Source organism: Linepithema humile, chromosome 3 (genome assembly GCF_040581485.1).
Source record: "Linepithema humile isolate Giens D197 chromosome 3, Lhum_UNIL_v1.0, whole genome shotgun sequence".
NCBI lineage: Eukaryota > Metazoa > Arthropoda > Insecta > Hymenoptera > Formicidae > Linepithema > Linepithema humile.
The window spans coordinates 773,273-791,302 of NC_090130.1; the positions used below are offsets into that span (position 1 = coordinate 773,273).

Sequence of the window (18,030 nt, forward strand, 5' to 3'; positions counted from 1 at the left end):
AAGTAAATGTGTATAACACGAATTGGATTTTAAACAAACACGCTTTCGTTTCCTTAATTGCCAACGTCAATCCTGCAAGCCGAATAAAAATAAGTTTGGAGTCAATTATTTCAAAATTTGTCGTGCATATTAAACACTTTCTAATATGAAGAAGAGTTCTTTGTTTCCAATTATACTCTGCTTAATTCCATAATAATGAGTCTGAAATAATAAAATACGACAATGATGAATAATGAATAATAGAAAACAGATAGTAAAAATAAATAATGAATAATGTATATTGATTTATTTCATATATTTGCTCGCAAAAATTAAAATACCTTAATTTTTGTAATAAATTAAAAAATTTATTAAAATATAATTATAACTCTTTTTAAAAATTATATCAAAATTAAAATATCTATATTTTTATTTTCTTATTCATTATATGATACAAAAGCACGATATTTTTTAATAATATAACAATATTTTTAATAATTAACAATATGTATACTCACAAAGCATGATACATTACTCGTGAAAAATCACTCTTTTCTTACGTTAATTTTAGAAAACAGCAGTTGCGATTTCTAAAATTGATGCTCTATTTTACAATCCAGTCTCGTTTACGTTGAATTCGTTTTTTATGCACTTGCCAATCACGTTCGATCGTCACTTTCGCCGATTTCGTAGAGCTGGACGGCCGCCAAAGAAGTGTCACGACCATTTGGGCATGTTGCATCTAAATATACGTACGTACGTGATATGCATTTATGAATATCTCATAAGTCAATCTTTTCCAATTGTACGCCGTACGGTGAAAAGAACTGTGTGTCGCGAATTTTGCAACTGATCGTCTAAAATCGTATAAAAAATTACAAGTTGTTTTCTTTTTACATTCAGATTTTTTTTAATAAAGAATTTTTAAAAAAATTACTTAAATATACTTCAAGTCGTTTAAGTTGAGAAAAAATTAAGTGATATTGTGCATAGATCATATCTCTTTAAGATCATAAAGAAGATATTACATTTAATGAGCAAAAACTTGGTGCGAGAAAGATAAACTTAATAGCGCTGCATAGATTGGCTTGATACAACATTATCCACATTTCATTGACCTTCGAACTTCCTTTTTAGGTCTCTTCAGGAAGATCACACGTTGTCGCAGTGAGAGACGTGAGAACCCTCGCCGGAAGAAATGATGGGAAAAGATGTTCTATTGTCTATGCGGTGTACCGCGGTTGTTTGTCTTAAAGATTCTAGTCGTCGCGAAGACTAGCGCCGTAATTAGATTCATTTTTATGTTAAATGGTATCGAACAAGGACACGACCTTAATTGCAATTGTGTGATGATGGAAAAGTCTAATATACCATTCAGGAAGCATGTAAAATTTTCATGCTGTGTGAAATTAGAAAGTGCTGGATCTTTGTTTTACGTTTAAAATATATTTAGATAAGCTACAATATTTGCTAATCGTATTCTTACAAGATTAAACATTTACAATGCGTACCGTTAGAAAAAAAATTGATTCATAGCATAGCTAAGATTTTTAATTGCATCTGTCAATTCATCAAGTCAATTTTCAAAATAAACGGTGATAGTTCGAATGATTTTTTAAGAACCAAGGTCTTCTCGTTTAAAATCTTTTGTTAAAAATAATTTTTAAATAATTTTATTAATAACTAAAACTGAGTATACAAACTCTTAATTATATACATATAAGTTCCCACACAAAACGTTTATTTTGAAAAACTGCAACTCTTAATTTTAGTTCTTATTTACAAAAATATAATTATTTAATTTTGTTATATTAAGATTTTTCGGGCGAATTCAATTTTTGGCGTGCAGACCTCTTTGTAACTATCATTTCTACCGTCCATATAATTACCGTAATAGCAGTCATAATATTAATCAGAATAATCACAACTGTATAATTTCCACATTTCTCTCGTATTGCACCTACAACATACTTATTATTTATTCCAATATCTATCTTTCAATATTTGATATTTTAAATAAGTTATGTACAAAATGTTACTTAATGGATATAAGAAGCAACTAAATATTATTTTTGCATACCAAGTATAGGACCACCGCACATAAGAAATATGCCGTTGGACACCATCTGGATGCTCGAAGCATTGGGTAACTTCTGGAGAGGAACGTAGGTTGGTACTATTAAGAGCATGTACACCGATCGGATTCCTTTAGCTAGTCCCAGACCGATTGCGACGGCCATCAAAGTGACGAAGCTATTTACAAAGAGTAGCACTGCGTCGAAAATAAAAACAATAAATTAGTCGCTAACTTTTTTACTCTTTGTTATTATATTATTATTATTTTTTTTTTAATTAAAATTCGATAGAAATTCGAAGAGAAATTCGATACGTTACTCAATCTGCTAATCAGCAGAAGAACGAGACTAAGCATGTACATCACTCGGGGTGGCTGACGTAGCCACTCCGCCAGGTAAGGAGCCGCGCCTCTGCTAATGAGATCAACCATCGCGATGATGCTCATGGTGTTAGCAATCTCTCTCTTCTCCATTTTCATTTCGTCGAGAAAGCTTGGCGTTAACATCGAGAAGTTCACCTCCGCGAAAATCGCTATCGACATCCCAAGCATGATGTTCAAGTAGATCGGATCGCGCAAGATTTCAAAATCGAATAGGTCGATCACTCGTCGCAAAATTTGCCGGATGATCGATTTGTTTTTCTCACTGCAATACAATCGATGTTGATGAAATAAAAGTAATATGCAATATGTATTACTTTGTTTTATTTTTATCATTTATTAATGTATTGCAGATTTTTTTATACTCACTCGTTCTTATCAGAATTTTCTCCTACGGAACTGTCATCTGTCTCTTTTTCTACTTCTTTCAACGCTGAATTCACTTCAATGATGCTTTGATTTACATCATTACTTTTACTTACACCATTTTCGATAAGATCCAGTTTCCTCGCTATTGGCACAGATTCGTCAAAAATTTTCATACTGCTACCGAGATTGACACTTTCCGTACTTTTTGCTTAAAAAAAAAAAAAGAATATACATCAGCGCGTTTTAATCAATATCTTTTTGGTATTATTACCTGCATTCCGCCATGAATATTTCGAATATTTGCGATTATTGTGCAAATTTGTCATTGATGTGTTTTTTGCTGACATCTCGGTATATGTTGATTGGTACGATACTGAAATATTAAATTTGTATATCTTAAGTTGTGTATATTTTTAAAATAAAATTCTTAATTAATTACTGTTAATTAACAAGTTGCAATTATATTATATCGATTATACTTGTTTTGTCAATTGACATCTGTCGAGGTAAAGTGTCGAACCCGCAAATGCTTCCAGCGTCGACATTATAATCAATGCTCGATAATGTTAATTTTCTCTTTCTTTGATAATTGTTTACTACTAGTTTTGAATTGTGTATATCAGTATCGTCTTCCGAGTTATAATCTAATTAATTACATAATTACATAATTATATTGACAAAAGATAATTTTGAATATTACATACATATGTTTAATTAACAGATTAATACCTCCTTCGCTATTAATTGCAATGTTGGGATTTTCACTGATTGTTTCTAAGCAGAGAGGCGCGCTTTTCATATGCCATTTAATTGGCTGCAGAAGCATAACAGCAATCACTGAATGAAGACTGTAAGCGCCCAATAACAGAACTGTCCCCTGTTTAAATATTATATTTCTTAAATTATATGTACAATATGGTTTTAAACCATCATCTGTACAAACAATTTAAAATATAATTATAACTCTTGATAATCATTTAAAAATTAAATGTTTCATTAAATTACACTTGACAAGTAAAATTCGACGTAGATCGATAGAGCATAGAAAATCGCGTCACTTTAATATTAATCATACAGATTGTACAATTAACAACAGGAAATAAACAGACATGCGACCTAAATTGATAAGCAATTGCCGTTGTACTTTATGATCGGCATAATTCACCGCAAGAGCAGAGCTACATCGGATCGATGCCTTATCAAAGCGTAAATATAAATACAGATTTTATACTTTCTGTCTGGCGGTATTGACTCCGTATGCTGTTAGATGTTTTCACTTGACATATGTCAGTAATATTGAGAAGCTATTAAAGTATTTTTTGGATCTGTTATATTTTTTTACTAAAATATAATTTTTAGAATACCTGAATATCGTAGACTTTAAGTAAGATGGTAATTAATTGAGGCACAAAAATTGGGCCTAGTCCTGTGACAGTTATTGATAAGCCCACGGCACGTTCTCGTCTTATAGAGAAATAAGAATTGATTGCCAGAGAAAATCCAGCCATCGCCATGCTCAAGCCAACAGCTGTGCAATGAGTATAAACAAAATTTAATAATGAATTTGATATAGAAAAATATATTATTTAAATTTTATTAATGCTATTTAGCTGATCTTCACTAGATTTTATTTTAAGGAAATTTAGGAGTGTCTGCCAAACTCTAACGTAAAACAGCCATTATTTAGATGAAATTAAAAATGAGATTGATAATATCCATGTATGTATATATATATATATATATATTTGCGCACACGCATTTATATTGATTAAAACAGTCCTGTTTGCTTCAGTTATATTAAGTTCGGCCAAATAATCGAACATAAAAAGAAAAAAAATGTAGCGACTCCAGGATTCTCTTAAATGCTTTAGATAGCGTTATCTATTAAAATGATATTAAGTTGGTCATGCAACTCATTTTCAATAATAATAGAATCCAAAAATAGAATGTAGACAGAATTCAAACAAACTTTCGATTCAATTTAACATATAAAATTTTAATAAAATTGCTTACTTATATCTAATTTCTTTTCGACATAATTGTAAGTTTCTTTATAATTTTAATTATTGAAATTATTGAATGTATTGTAATTGCTTGCTTTAAAAACATATAAAAATCATTATAATACTGCGATTAATACTGTTACATAAAATGTTATTAATAATGCTAGTCGAATAATTCTATTTTACTTACAGGTTAGCAGTCCGTAACTAATAACGAAATGAGTAAAACTCTTGGCGAATGCTGTCAGAATTATCCCAAGTGAAAATATTAGGGTTCCAACTGTCGCCACTTTTCTATAGCCAAAGGATTTTAAAAGAGGACCATTGATCAAGCCGAGTATCATACCAAACGCTAAATTTATATTGATTAAAACGGTCCTGTTTGCCTCAGTTATATTAAGTTCGGCCAAATAATCTTTATTAAATATCAATCCAAAACTTTGTATAATTGGAATAGTTGATAACTACAAAATTATTATTTGGATTAATTTCAGTTTTTCTAGGAGGAACAATTTTAAAAGCTTGATTATAAAATAAAAATTGTACTCTTATTTTGATCACATATTTGTATTACATTTTTAATATACACACTAACTTACGCCATTTAATGCACCAGATAGAACAATGATCCATCCCCAACCCCCATCCGGCGGCACTTTTGCTAACATTTTGCAAATTGTGAAAACAAAATTATATAGTAAATTTTTGTAGATTTTAATATCTATTATCAATTTAAATTATTAGAAAAACGTCACGTAAAACACTAGAAATACACATGTGAAACAAGTATTAGAATCTCTACTATCACATTTTTTACATTTATGTAGCCATGGCAGCAGTAACACACTTAATTGATATAAATTTATGTCACTTCTTACATTCTATTACTCATTTCATATCATTACTGATTTAATAATCGTGACTTGCGTTTTTTAACACTGTCAGATCAATGGATCTTATCTACATCGATTGATATTGCAATCGTTACTTGACAGTTTCAACGTTCCACGTTTCTAACGCGTCATCAGTAATTTCAGTTGTGGTATCAAAATTATTTTTGATTTATTTGCAATAAATTTATGAAAACTTTACATTACATTTATGTATTATTTACTAATTTCACAATATTATTTTTGCTGAGAAAAAAAACTTTTAGTTAAAAATTTGCACAATACATTTTTAATCTTTATAAAAACAACACTTGTACTATTTATTTGTACTATTAATTTTAAATATTTATATTATTACATATTATTTACATAATTGCAAATAATATTTATTAAATATTATACAATTTATAAGTAAATGTTATATAATTCATTAATATTTTTTGAAATAAATTTTTTATGTATCAATTTATATATAAATATAATGGATTTAATATTCATGCACTAATAAATTTGACACACAAAACCAAACAGCACCAAGTTTGATAAATTTCTTTAGCTTGACCACAGAGTGTTGTGTCTCTCATTATGACAATGACTACACTGCTATTGATGGATACTTTTATAGATGATATAAGCTTCTAAGATATCTGAGAATAATCTAATCTGATCATAGTCTATGAAAAGTCAATAAATTATGAAAGATTCTCTAGCAAAAATTAATAATATAATAAAGCAAAGATATGTAGAAATGCCACAAAATTTCCACATATCTTTGCGGAAGATTTTGACTAAATTATATAATCAAAAATAATATGAGAAAAATTTGTAAAAGTGAAATAAAATTTAACATTTATTATCTATATATTTATTATTATCTATATTTATTATCTATATTATTTATGTTATATTAAATAAGAATAACATTAACAAAATAAAATGCCACATTATAGAATTATTTTAGAGATAACATTAAATTCGTAATCAAAAAATTTTTAAACAAGCTTAAAATGATGAAATAATACAATTTAGTATATGCTAATAATACTTTAAAACAACATTAATCATGATTGAGGAATTTTTATATGAGCATAACATTAACAGAATAAAAAAAAATGACACAGTATACACATAAAATGACACATAATACTTAAGAATATTGATACATTATTTATTAAAGATTCAAATAAAGACGGAACATTTGCACAGATAATATAATGTAAACATAATTTGTTTGAAATATATTGTTGAAATATTTAACATATGTTCGGCGCTATTCGTACTTTTCTCTTCTCTTCGTATTTAAAAATTTTTATATGTTTTTTTCTACACGTTTACGAATATTAAAAAATTTAATGTAATAATATTTATTTTCGCAAAACGTACGTCTGTTCGAATATTCTGTAATTTTGTTCAAAACTGTCACAGTCGCCTTCAAGTTATGATTTTTAATAACATGGACATTATGTTTGTTTCTTGCGCATTTACCAATACATCCAAAATTTTACTTTTTACATAATTGTTCAAAATCATTTTATGCAGTATAAAATGTAGACATTCGAACTCTTCAAAAAGTATTTACGCAAGCATGGTAAAAAGGTACTAAAGGAATATACATTTTGTACATGGATTTGGAGAATTACTGTCTTCTTATGCACAAAAAAGCAAAACTTCTATACAACTACGACATATACTTATAATCCTCCAGTTGTTTCTTCACACAGTCGTTAATTTGCTAAAGATTTTGACCTGCACTTTTTTCATGAAGAACATTTAAAAAAATAATATTTTTATGTTGAATTGCAAAATATATAATTAGAAAATTCCTTCTTCAAATATTGAGTAACGTAAACATTGTATCTGTTTCAAGCTACAATATGCGATTCGATAAAATTTTCATAAACATTTGTAACATATTTCGAACAAGTACTAATTATCTGAATTTTGTTATACATATACATGTGTATTGGGTATGTCACTCAAAGATTCGTCGCTACAGAAAAAATTTGTTATATTCATGAAATCGGTTTGGTTTTTTATAAATATAGTAACTCAGAATTCGATTTTAAAATATAATTTAAGAAAATTATGTTTCAAAATAATAACTATAAGTATATATATAATTATATAAATTTAAACAATTTGGTTTAGATATAAATTTATAAATATACATATATTTAAACTTACAAATTTTCTACATTTATAAACACAAAACCGATATGGCACAAATAAGTCAAATTGTACGCCATTGTCTTCATGTATATCAAATCACTTATGCCAAGATTGTCGTTGTCGCTGGTCATGAGATGCTACTTAAAAATGTCGCTACCATCATTTCCATTGTCAAATGTAGATAAATCTATAAAAACATTTGTAATATATAAAAAACAAATATTAATTAATTAGTTTTTGCTGTTTTTATCATATTTTGATTGAGTATACAACTAAAAAAATAAAATGTAATGATAAATATTAATAAAAAATAATAATTAATAAAATATGATTGAAACTTACGATCATTTTTCTTTCAGTTTGCGTGGCTTGTCGACGGTCCAGCTTGATCGTGTGCTGTTCCTTGCTCCAAATTGTTTTGATGTATACTTTTCCCTTTTACTAAATCCCCAGCATCTGTATAACATTTTTGCAATCCACTGTTTTTTTCAGTTTGCAATTTCCAAAATATTTCTTCTTGTTGTATTCTCTTCCAAACGGTTGGATGTTTTGGCATATGTCGTCTTAAAAGTCTCATATCCAAATGATAGTTTATAGTTGCTTCACAAATGGTACATTTTGCAATATCTTCTTTCAGTTCTGCGTATTTAAAAACCCAATTTTCGTGTTCATAGAACATGAAATCTGTTGTCTTTTGTGAATAATGATTTTCTATGTGATTTCTCTTGATTTGGTATTCATTTGACACAGTATTTTCACATATGATACATTCTATTTCATCTTTTTCTTCCCGTTTCGTAAATCTAAAATATTTCCAGTAAGCGTCATTCTCCATGTCTTTAGACTCTTCAAAACCGAAAGTAATTGTATGTTTCTGTACGTGTTCTCTAAGCGATTGATGCTTGACATATGCAATTGTGGATTGGCAAAATTGACATTTTGCTCGAAAATTCGCAAACATTGAATAACATTTATTCAAAAAGTAGTGCTTTTCAGTTAGATATTTCCAAGATTGTTTACCTGGTAACTCTTTTTGGCACTTTTTTTCATGTTGCTTCGTGTGCAGTTTTAACCCATTATCATGTAAATCTAATTTTACAATTTCTGGTTCATTTGTACAAAGCTTACATTCAGCAGAAAAATCTCCAATTTGTTTCAAGTATTTCCAAATCCAATATTCTTTTTTATGACGTCTTAGATTTTGTTCTCGTTCTAAATGCTTTTTTACGTGTTCCGATAAGTAATCTAGCGAAAAGTCAATTGGGTCGGTATCACATAAAATACATTCTGTCTTTTTTTCTCTTGTCAGCCTAAAAAATTTCCAGTATCCGTTATTCTCGTTATTTTCTTCATGCGTATAATAATCTCGATGCTTGTTTTCTACGTGTTTCTTAAAGGATTCTTTACGTATTGTACTACACTGCACGTATTTAACAGTCTTTTTGCAAGATTGTATTTTACACTGTACTGTAAAATTATCTTCTTTTGTAAATTTTTCCGTTATCCAACCGTACAGTTTTTGAGTTTGGTCTTCCCAAGACATTGTGATCTGATCTGTATGATAAAACGTATTTAACTGAACACAATGCGAGCATTATTTCGTTGAAAAATGTCTGATCGAAAAGGTCGAAGAAAGTGACGTACAGTTTTTCTGTTTGAAAGTAAATACTGACAGCGTTCAAAACTACATAACAATTTTCAAGACAAGCGGTAGGATCTGATGCGAAATATGTATAGTAAACAATTTTGAGAGAGCAAGAGCCCATGTGTGAAAGTGTAAGAGGAAGAATTGAAGGGAGGAGAGAAGCATTACTGTGTATTTTTTACGCAGATAAATAATGTCTTGAGAAATAATGTACACGATATTAATGGAGTTTATAGTTAATATAATTACTACTATGATCTATATCAATGACTACATCGATGAAATATAAGCATTTTTCTAATTTATTTATATATAAAATATATAAAATATAATATTGCAATTGATACATTCTCATTGCAGAAATATAAATACTTATATGCCTATTTCATCTCATTTATATTTTAGATACGCCACCATCGTTATCGTCAATTCTTTCATTCTTCAGTGCAATATGCTTCACATTAACGGTGTAATTTTTATATTCAACATTCTTTCTGCTAATTACTTAATGATTCCATTTTTAAGTATCTTAAATTTAAACACTTTAGTATTCATATTAAAATAGAGCAAATATTTTATACTTCAGGTTTTCTAGATAGTGTATACGGTGCACGGTACGGCGTGTGATAAACTGGTACCTTTACAAATTGAAAATTTCTACAATTACTTGGCATATTTGTGATTCTAATAAAGATACATCTTTTGTTATAGTAAATTGATAATATTTATGCATATAAATTCTTTATACCACTAAAATCTGCAGATATAATTAGAAAATATAATATTACGTATTTTCACAAGACTTTTTTTTTCTGCTAATGAATTGCATTGAGTCAATCTTAAAACATTTCCACCGGAATTTCAAAGTCCACTTATCGTCCATAGAAAAATACAAGACAAGCTCAGAAAGGATGTAAAATAAAGCGCACCCACGTAACTAATCCGTGGAATCACGAATCAAACCTTAGAAATAATATAATGTAATTAGATGATATCGTCTCAATAACCATTAAAGCTTAAACTAATTATTCAAAAATTATAAATTATTTATTACAGTAAATTTATGATATTTATTAAGTTGTCCGATGACTGGTCCCACGCTGATAGACAGAACACCGTTACAAAGCATCTGGATACCGAATGCAACCGGCAGGCTCTCCAATGGCACGTAATTGGGAATAATTAGAGCTTGAAAAACACTTTGGTCATGGAAACACCGATTACAGCGACATAGAAATCACCTTACGTCGACAGAACTGTCAAAAAGATATGAGATTGTTAGAAAGACGTGCAGAATTAAAAATCCAAAAGTTGATTTACACTTATTTAATGGAAAAGAATGCAACAAATTGATTAAATATTCGAAAAATTACAGAATTATCAAGTTGAAATTCTACTCTAAATACCGAGATAAAGATAACGCTAAACGAATAACGATAATTTTTAATAAATGTGCGCACGAGAAATGTCTCGAAGCTCGGTAGTCGCACATATGCTGTGACAGATTGTTGCGAGTGCAATAAGCGAACAATATGAGAATGCATAAAGTAATGTAATATAATCTAACATCTGAAAAAGCGTGTATGATACGTGAGATAGAAATTATAAAAATAAATGAGATAGAGTGTCACATCCAGTGCTAATTTATAAAATCCAGCCATAAAAGTTTACGCAAAACACTAAAAATGAATGATTTTGTTAAATCGGAAGTATCACGTTACATATTAAAGTGTCATGATATAAATATTAGAACTTTCGCGAACCGCGCTTTTCGCGGTCCACTTGTTATGATTATTATACAATACGTTTAGATGATTGTCAACCCACCCCACATATCGCGGATTTGTCGGCATTCGTGAAGACACTCCTCGTGTTCGTATACTTTATCTGGCGGTACGTACTAGTCTTCCCGAGAATTGATTTCAGCAACGGCACAAACGAACGTCCTTTGATATCCGCAGCGGCTCGAACCGACATCACTGTAGCTATCGATATTCTGTCTAAACTGGCCAATTCGGCCAGAACGAAAGGTATCATTGCGTTGAAATTTGTCTTGGCTACTAATGACATTCTTATACCTGTTTTTCAAAGTTGCACGTCATCTCAAAATTGATTTGATTTTAGTAAGACTTCTGTGTGAATTTTATTATTTCGAATCTACCTAATATTATCGCTATGTAACGACCATCACGAAGAAGATCAAGATTTAAATTAATTAATTTTTTAGAAGATCAAAGTTTCTTTGCTTTATTTCAATTCTACTTCATCGTTTACACGATTGATTTCATTTTTCAGTGATTTTGATAGTATTATTTTTCACATCTGCTTTACCCTCAGTATGTTCTGGTCTATTTTGATTTTTTGAATTATTTTTTTCAATTAGTGCATCAGTAGCATCTGCCGAAATAATCTGCAAGAAATGGAAGAAGTTTGTTAAAAAAAATTCTATATTGTCGGTTGTGATATATTTAATACTAAATATATATAAAATGGGAAAGTGAAAATAAGATTGCTTTTCTCACGTATTTTTAACTCACCTCTTTCCGCTCTTGAAATGGTTTTAATAGAAATGCACCAAGAAGGGAATGTGCGGCGATCCCAGCAAGAATCAAGAGAGTGTCATTCGTGGTGTAAGTCTCAAAGAATCCGTCTATCAAAAGTGGCATCAAGATCGGACCCAAACCAGTCATTGTAACCGCGAAACCCATAGCAATGTTTCGCTTCCTGCGGAAGAATGTGTTTAAAGCTAACGTTGTCCCTAAATAAATAATTCCTTGGTCAATACCTTAAATATACATGTGTTTTGTAGTTAATGTTACTATTTAAAACACAAATAATATCTAATAAATTACTTAGAAGCGTTCTAAATAAAATTTGTATCTTATTTTTGTCGATGTATGTATTTTCGGTGACTTATAATAATCAGAATAGTCGTAATAGTCGGAAGAGACACGGTGAAGGCTGTTGTACATATTTCGAAAACGACCGTCAGGCTGCCGATGTATGCGACTTAACGAAAAATGAATCTCTTCATCGTAGGACCGCTTATCAGGCTTAGACTGCACGTAATTATTCCATTAAGATGAAGAATTAAGTTTGTTTGCGTCGCGATAATGCCAAAACGCGTGAAACGTTCCGCGAAGATAAGTCCGAAACATTGCTCGATCGGCAGCACAGCTAACTGAGAATAATCTAATTTGATCATAGTTTATGAAAAGTAAGTTATGATAAATTATGAAAAATTCTTTAGGAAAAATTATTATATAATAAAGTAAAGATATATAGAAATGCCATAAGATTTCCACATAACATTGCGGAAGATTTCTACTAAATTATATAATCAAAAATAATATGAGAAAAATTTGTAAAAGTGTAACAAAGTTTTACATTTAATATCTATATTATTTATATTAGTTATATTATAGTATATGCTGATAAAACTTTAAGACAACATTAATCATGATCGAGAAATTTTTATATGAGCATAAGCATAACATTCAAATAATAAAAAAAAATGGCACAAAATATACATAAAATGACATGTAATACTTTAGAATATTGATGCATTATTTATTAAAGATTCAAATGTAGACGAGACATTTGCACAGATAATATATTGTAAACATAATTTGTTGAAATTTGTTGATATAATACATATGTCCGGCGGGTATTTGTACTTTTCTCTTCTCTTTGTATTTAAAAATTTTTATACGTTTTTTTTATATGTTTACGAATGTTAAAAAATTTAATGTAATAATATTTATTTTTGCAAAACGTACATCTGTTCGAATATTCTGTAATTTTGTTCAAAACTGTCACAGTCGCCTTCAAGTTATGATTTTTAATAACATAGACATTATGTTTGTTTCTTGCGCATTTACCAATACATCCAAAATTTTACTTTTTACATAATTGTTCAAAATCATTTTATGCAGTATAAAATGTAGACATTCGAACTCTTCAAAAAGTATTTACGCAAGCATGGTAAAAAGGTACTAAAGGAATATACATTTTGTACATGGATTTGGAGAATTACTGTCTTCTTATGCACAAAAAAGCAAAACTTCTATACAACTACGACATATACTTATAATCCTCCAGTTGTTTCTTCACACAGTCGTTAATTTGCTAAAGATTTTGACCTGCACTTTTTTCATGAAGAACATTTAAAAAAATAATATTTTTATGTTGAATTGCAAAATATATAATTAGAAAATTCCTTCTTCAAATATTGAGTAACGTAAACATTGTATCTGTTTCAAGCTACAATATGCGATTCGATAAAATTTTCATAAACATTTGTAACATATTTCGAACAAGTACTAATTATCTGAATTTTGTTATACATATACATGTGTATTGGGTATGTCACTCAAAGATTCGTCGCTACAGAAAAAATTTGTTATATTCATGAAATCGGTTTGGTTTTTTATAAATATGTTAACCCAGTATTTAATTTTAAAATATAATTTAAAGAATATTCTATTTTAAAATAATAAGTATAAATATATATATATTCTCATAAATTTATAGAATTTGGTTAAACTATAATATTATAAATATACATATATTTAAATTTACAAAGTTTGTACATTTATAAACACAAAACCGATATGCCACAAATAAGTAAAATTGTACGCCATTGTCTCCATGTATTTCAAATCACTTATGCCAAGATTGTCGTTGTCGCTGGTCATGAGATGCTACTTAAAAATGTCGCTACCATCATTTCCATTGTCAAATGTAGATAAATCTATATAAACATTTGTAATATATACAAAACCAATATTAATTAATTAGTTTTTGCTGTTTTTATCATATTTTGATTGAGTATACAACTGAAAAAATAAAATCTAATGATAAATATTAATGAAAAGTAATAATTAATAAAATATGATTGAAACTTACGATCATTTTTCTTTCAGTTTGCGTGGCTTGTCGACGGTCCAGCTTGATCGTGTGCTGTTCCTTGCTCCAAATCGTTTTGATCTATATTTTCCCATTCCTCGTCATGTAGAAGTAACATGTGGTGTATTAAATTGTCCATGTCAAATTCAAAGTCTACTTTATCTTTACATATCGTACATTTCGCAAAACATTCATCTTGTCTCGCGTATTTAAGTGCCCAATGTTGGGAATAGGATTCTAGCTTTTCTGCAGAATGATTTAAATGAGGTAGTGAGACCATTTCTTGACATATCATGCATTCTACTTTTGTTTCTTCCGTTCCAATGTCATTTGTTGTGTACCTTACATATTTCCACTGATCTGCGTTTTTACTTGGATTACACTGTTCAAAGTCGTGAACATTATTGTGGGCTTGCTTGATGTGTTCTATGAATTGTTCATGCTTGATATATGTTTCATTGCAATCGCAAAATTTACATTGTGCTCGAAAATCCCCAGCATCTGTATAACATTTTTGCAACCAACTGTGTTTTTTAGTTTGCAATTTCCAAAATATTTCTTCTTGTTGTATTCTCTTCTGATCGGTCTGATGTGTTGACATATGTAGTTTTAAATTTTCTAAATGCAATTGATAGTTTATAGTTGCTTCACAAATGGTACATTTTGCAATATCTTCTTTTAGTTTTGCGTATTTAAAAACCCAATTTTTATGTTTATAAAACATTAAATCTGTTGTCTTTTGTGAATAATGATTTTCTATGTGATTTCTCTTGATTTGGTATTCATTTGACACAGTATTTTCACATATGATACATTCTATTTCATCTTTTTTTTCCCGTTTCGTAAATCTAAAATATGTCCAGTAAGCGTCATTCTCCATGTCTTTAGACTCTTCAAAACCGGAAGTAATTGTATGTTTCTGTACGTGTTCTGTAAGCGATTGATGCTTGACATATGCAACTGTGAATTGGCAAAATCGACATTTTGCTCGAAAATTCGCAAACTTTGAAAAATATTTATTCAAAAAGTAGTGCTTTTCAGTTAGGTATTTCCAAGATTGTTTACCTGGTAACTCTTTTTGGCACCCATTTTCATGTTGCTTCGTATGCAGTTTTAACCCATTTTTTAAATCTAATTTTACAATTTCTGGTTTATTTGTACAAAGCTTACATTGAGCAGAAAAATTTCCAATTTCTTTCAAGTATTTCCAAATCCAATCTTCCAATTTATGACGTCTTAGATTTTGTTCTCGTTCTAAATGCTTTTTTACGTGTTCCGATAAGCAATCTAGCGAAAAGTCAATTGGGTCAGTATCACATAAAATACATTCTGTCTTTTTTTCTCTTGTCAGCCTAAAAAATTTCCAGTCTCCGTTATTCTCGTTATTTTCTTCATGCGTATAATAATCTCGATGCTTGTTTTCTACGTGTTTCTTAAAGGATTCTTTACGTATTGTACTACACTGCACGTATTTAACAGTCTTTTTGCAAGATTGTATTTTACACTGTGCTGTAAAATTATCTTCTTTTGTAAATTTTTCCGTTATCCAACTGTACAGTTTTTTAGTTCGGTCTTCCCAAGACATTGTGATCTGATCTGTATGATAGAACGTATTTAACTGAACACGATGCGAGCATTAATTCGTTGAAAAGTGTCTGATCGAAAAGGTCGTGGAAAGAGACGTACAGTTTTTCTGTTTGAATGTAAATACTGACAACGTTCAAACCTACCTAACAGTTTTCAAGACAAGCGGTAGGATCTGATGCGAAATATGTATAGTAAACAATTTTGAGAAAACAAGAGCCCATGTGTGAGAGTGTGAGAGAAAGAGTTGAAGGGAGGAGAGAAGCATTACTGTGTATTCTTTACGCAGATAAATAATGTTTTGAGAAATAATGTACACGATATTAATGGAGTTTATAGTTAATATAATTACTACTATGATCTATATCAATGACTACATCGATGAAATATAAGCATCTTTCTAATTTATTTATATATAAAATATATAAAATATAATATTGCAATTGATACATTCTCATTGCAGAAATATAAATACTTATATGCCTATTTCATCTCATTTATATTTTAGATACGCCACCATCGTTATCGTCAATTCTTTCATTCTTCAGTGCAATATGCTTCACATTAACGGTGTAATTTTTATATTCAACATTTTTTCTGCTAATTACTTAATGATTCCATTTTTAAGTATCTTAAATTTAAACACTTTAGTATTCATATTAAAATAGAGCAAATATTTTATACTTCAGGTTTTCTAGATAGTGTATACGGTGCACGGTACGGCGTGTGATAAACTGGTACCTTTACAAATTGAAAATTTCTACAATTACTTGGCATATTTGTGATTCTAATAAAGATACATCTTGTTATAGTAAATTGATAATATTTATGCATATAAATTCTTTATACCACTAAAATCTGCAGATATAATTAGAAAATATAATATTACGTATTTTCACAAGACTTTTTTTTTCTGCTAATGAATTGCATTGAGTCAATCTTAAAACATTTCCACCGGAATTCCAAAGTCTATTTATCGTCCATAGAAAAATACAAGACAAGCTCAGAAAGGATGTAAAATAAAGCGCACCCACGTAACTAATCCGTGGAATCACGAATCAGACCTTAGAAATAATATAATGTAATTAGATGATATCGTCTCAATAACCATTAAAGCTTAAACTAATTATTCGAAAATTATTTATCACAGTAAATTTATGATATTTATTAAGTTTACCGATGACTGGTCTCACGCTGATAGACAGAACACCGTTACAAAGCATCTGGATACCGAATGCAACCGGCAGGCTCTCCAATGGCACGTAGTTGGGAATAATTAGAGCTTGAAAAACACTTTGGTCATGGAAACACCGATCACAACTACATAGAAATCACCTTACGTCGACAGAACTGTCAAAAAGATATGAGATTGTTAAAGAGACGTGCAGACTTAAAAATCCAAAAGTTGATTTACACTTATTTAATGGAAAAGAATGCAAGAAATTGATTAAATATTCTAAAAATTGCAGAATCATCAAGTTGAAATTCTACTCTAAATACCGAGATAAAGATAACGCTAAACAAATAACGATAACTTTTAATAAATGTGCGCACGAGAAATGTCTCGAAGCTCGGTAGTCGCACATATGCTGTGACAGATTGTTGCAAGTGCAATAAGCGAACGATATGAGAATGCATAAAGTAATGTAATATAATCTAACATCTGAAAAAGCGTGTATGATACGTGAGATAGAAATTATAAAAATAAATGAGATGGAGTGTCACATCCAGTGCTAATTTATGAAATCCAGCCATAAAAGTTTACGCAAAACACTAAAAATGAATGATTTTGTTAAATCGGAAGTATCACGTTACATATTAAAGTGTCATAATATAAATGTTAGAACTTTCGTGAACTGCGCGTTTCGCGGTGCGCTTGTTATGATTATTGTACAATACGCTTAGCTGATTGTCAACCCAGCCCACATATCGCGGATTCGTCGGCATTCGTGAAGACACTCCTCGTGTTCGTATACTTTATCTGGCGGTACGTACTAGTCCTTCCGAGGATTAATTTCAGCAACGGCA

The 18,030-nt window shown here is 29.6% G+C and overlaps 1 protein-coding gene and 1 long non-coding RNA gene across 2 annotated transcripts; both read right to left on the reverse strand.

Moving 5' to 3' along the window:
- Window positions 1-1,403: 1,403 nt before the first annotated feature.
- Window positions 1,404-6,029, reverse strand: LOC105675935 (uncharacterized). Its single transcript, XM_012373442.2, has 10 exons — window positions 5,406-6,029; window positions 4,997-5,270; window positions 4,168-4,331; window positions 3,533-3,680; window positions 3,283-3,447; window positions 3,075-3,176; window positions 2,804-3,011; window positions 2,374-2,699; window positions 2,060-2,251; window positions 1,404-1,939 (listed from the first exon to the last, which is right to left on the reverse strand). The coding sequence occupies exons 1-10, from the start codon at window positions 5,472-5,474 to the stop codon at window positions 1,791-1,793; spliced, it is 1,797 nt and encodes a 598-aa protein (XP_012228865.2). The 5' UTR covers window positions 5,475-6,029; the 3' UTR covers window positions 1,404-1,790.
- Window positions 6,030-6,843: 814 nt separating this feature from the next.
- LOC105675892 (uncharacterized) lies at window positions 6,844-17,111 on the reverse strand. Its single transcript, XR_010889185.1, has 3 exons — window positions 14,419-17,111; window positions 8,208-14,263; window positions 6,844-8,052 (listed from the first exon to the last, which is right to left on the reverse strand). It is a non-coding gene; the product is annotated as an uncharacterized lncRNA (long non-coding RNA).
- Between the last annotated feature and the right edge of the window lie 919 nt (window positions 17,112-18,030).

Coding starts and splice junctions, on each gene's coding strand:
- LOC105675935 (XM_012373442.2), bottom strand. CDS start 5,474: ATGTTAGCAAAAGTGCCGCCGGATGGGGGTTGGGGATGGATCATTGTT. Junction 3,448..3,532: donor TGCAATTAATAGCGAAGGAG/GTATTAATCTGT, acceptor GTAATTAATTAG/ATTATAACTCGGAAGACGAT. Junction 2,252..2,373: donor TCTGCTGATTAGCAGATTGA/GTAACGTATCGA, acceptor TTTTCGACGCAG/TGCTACTCTTTGTAAATAGC.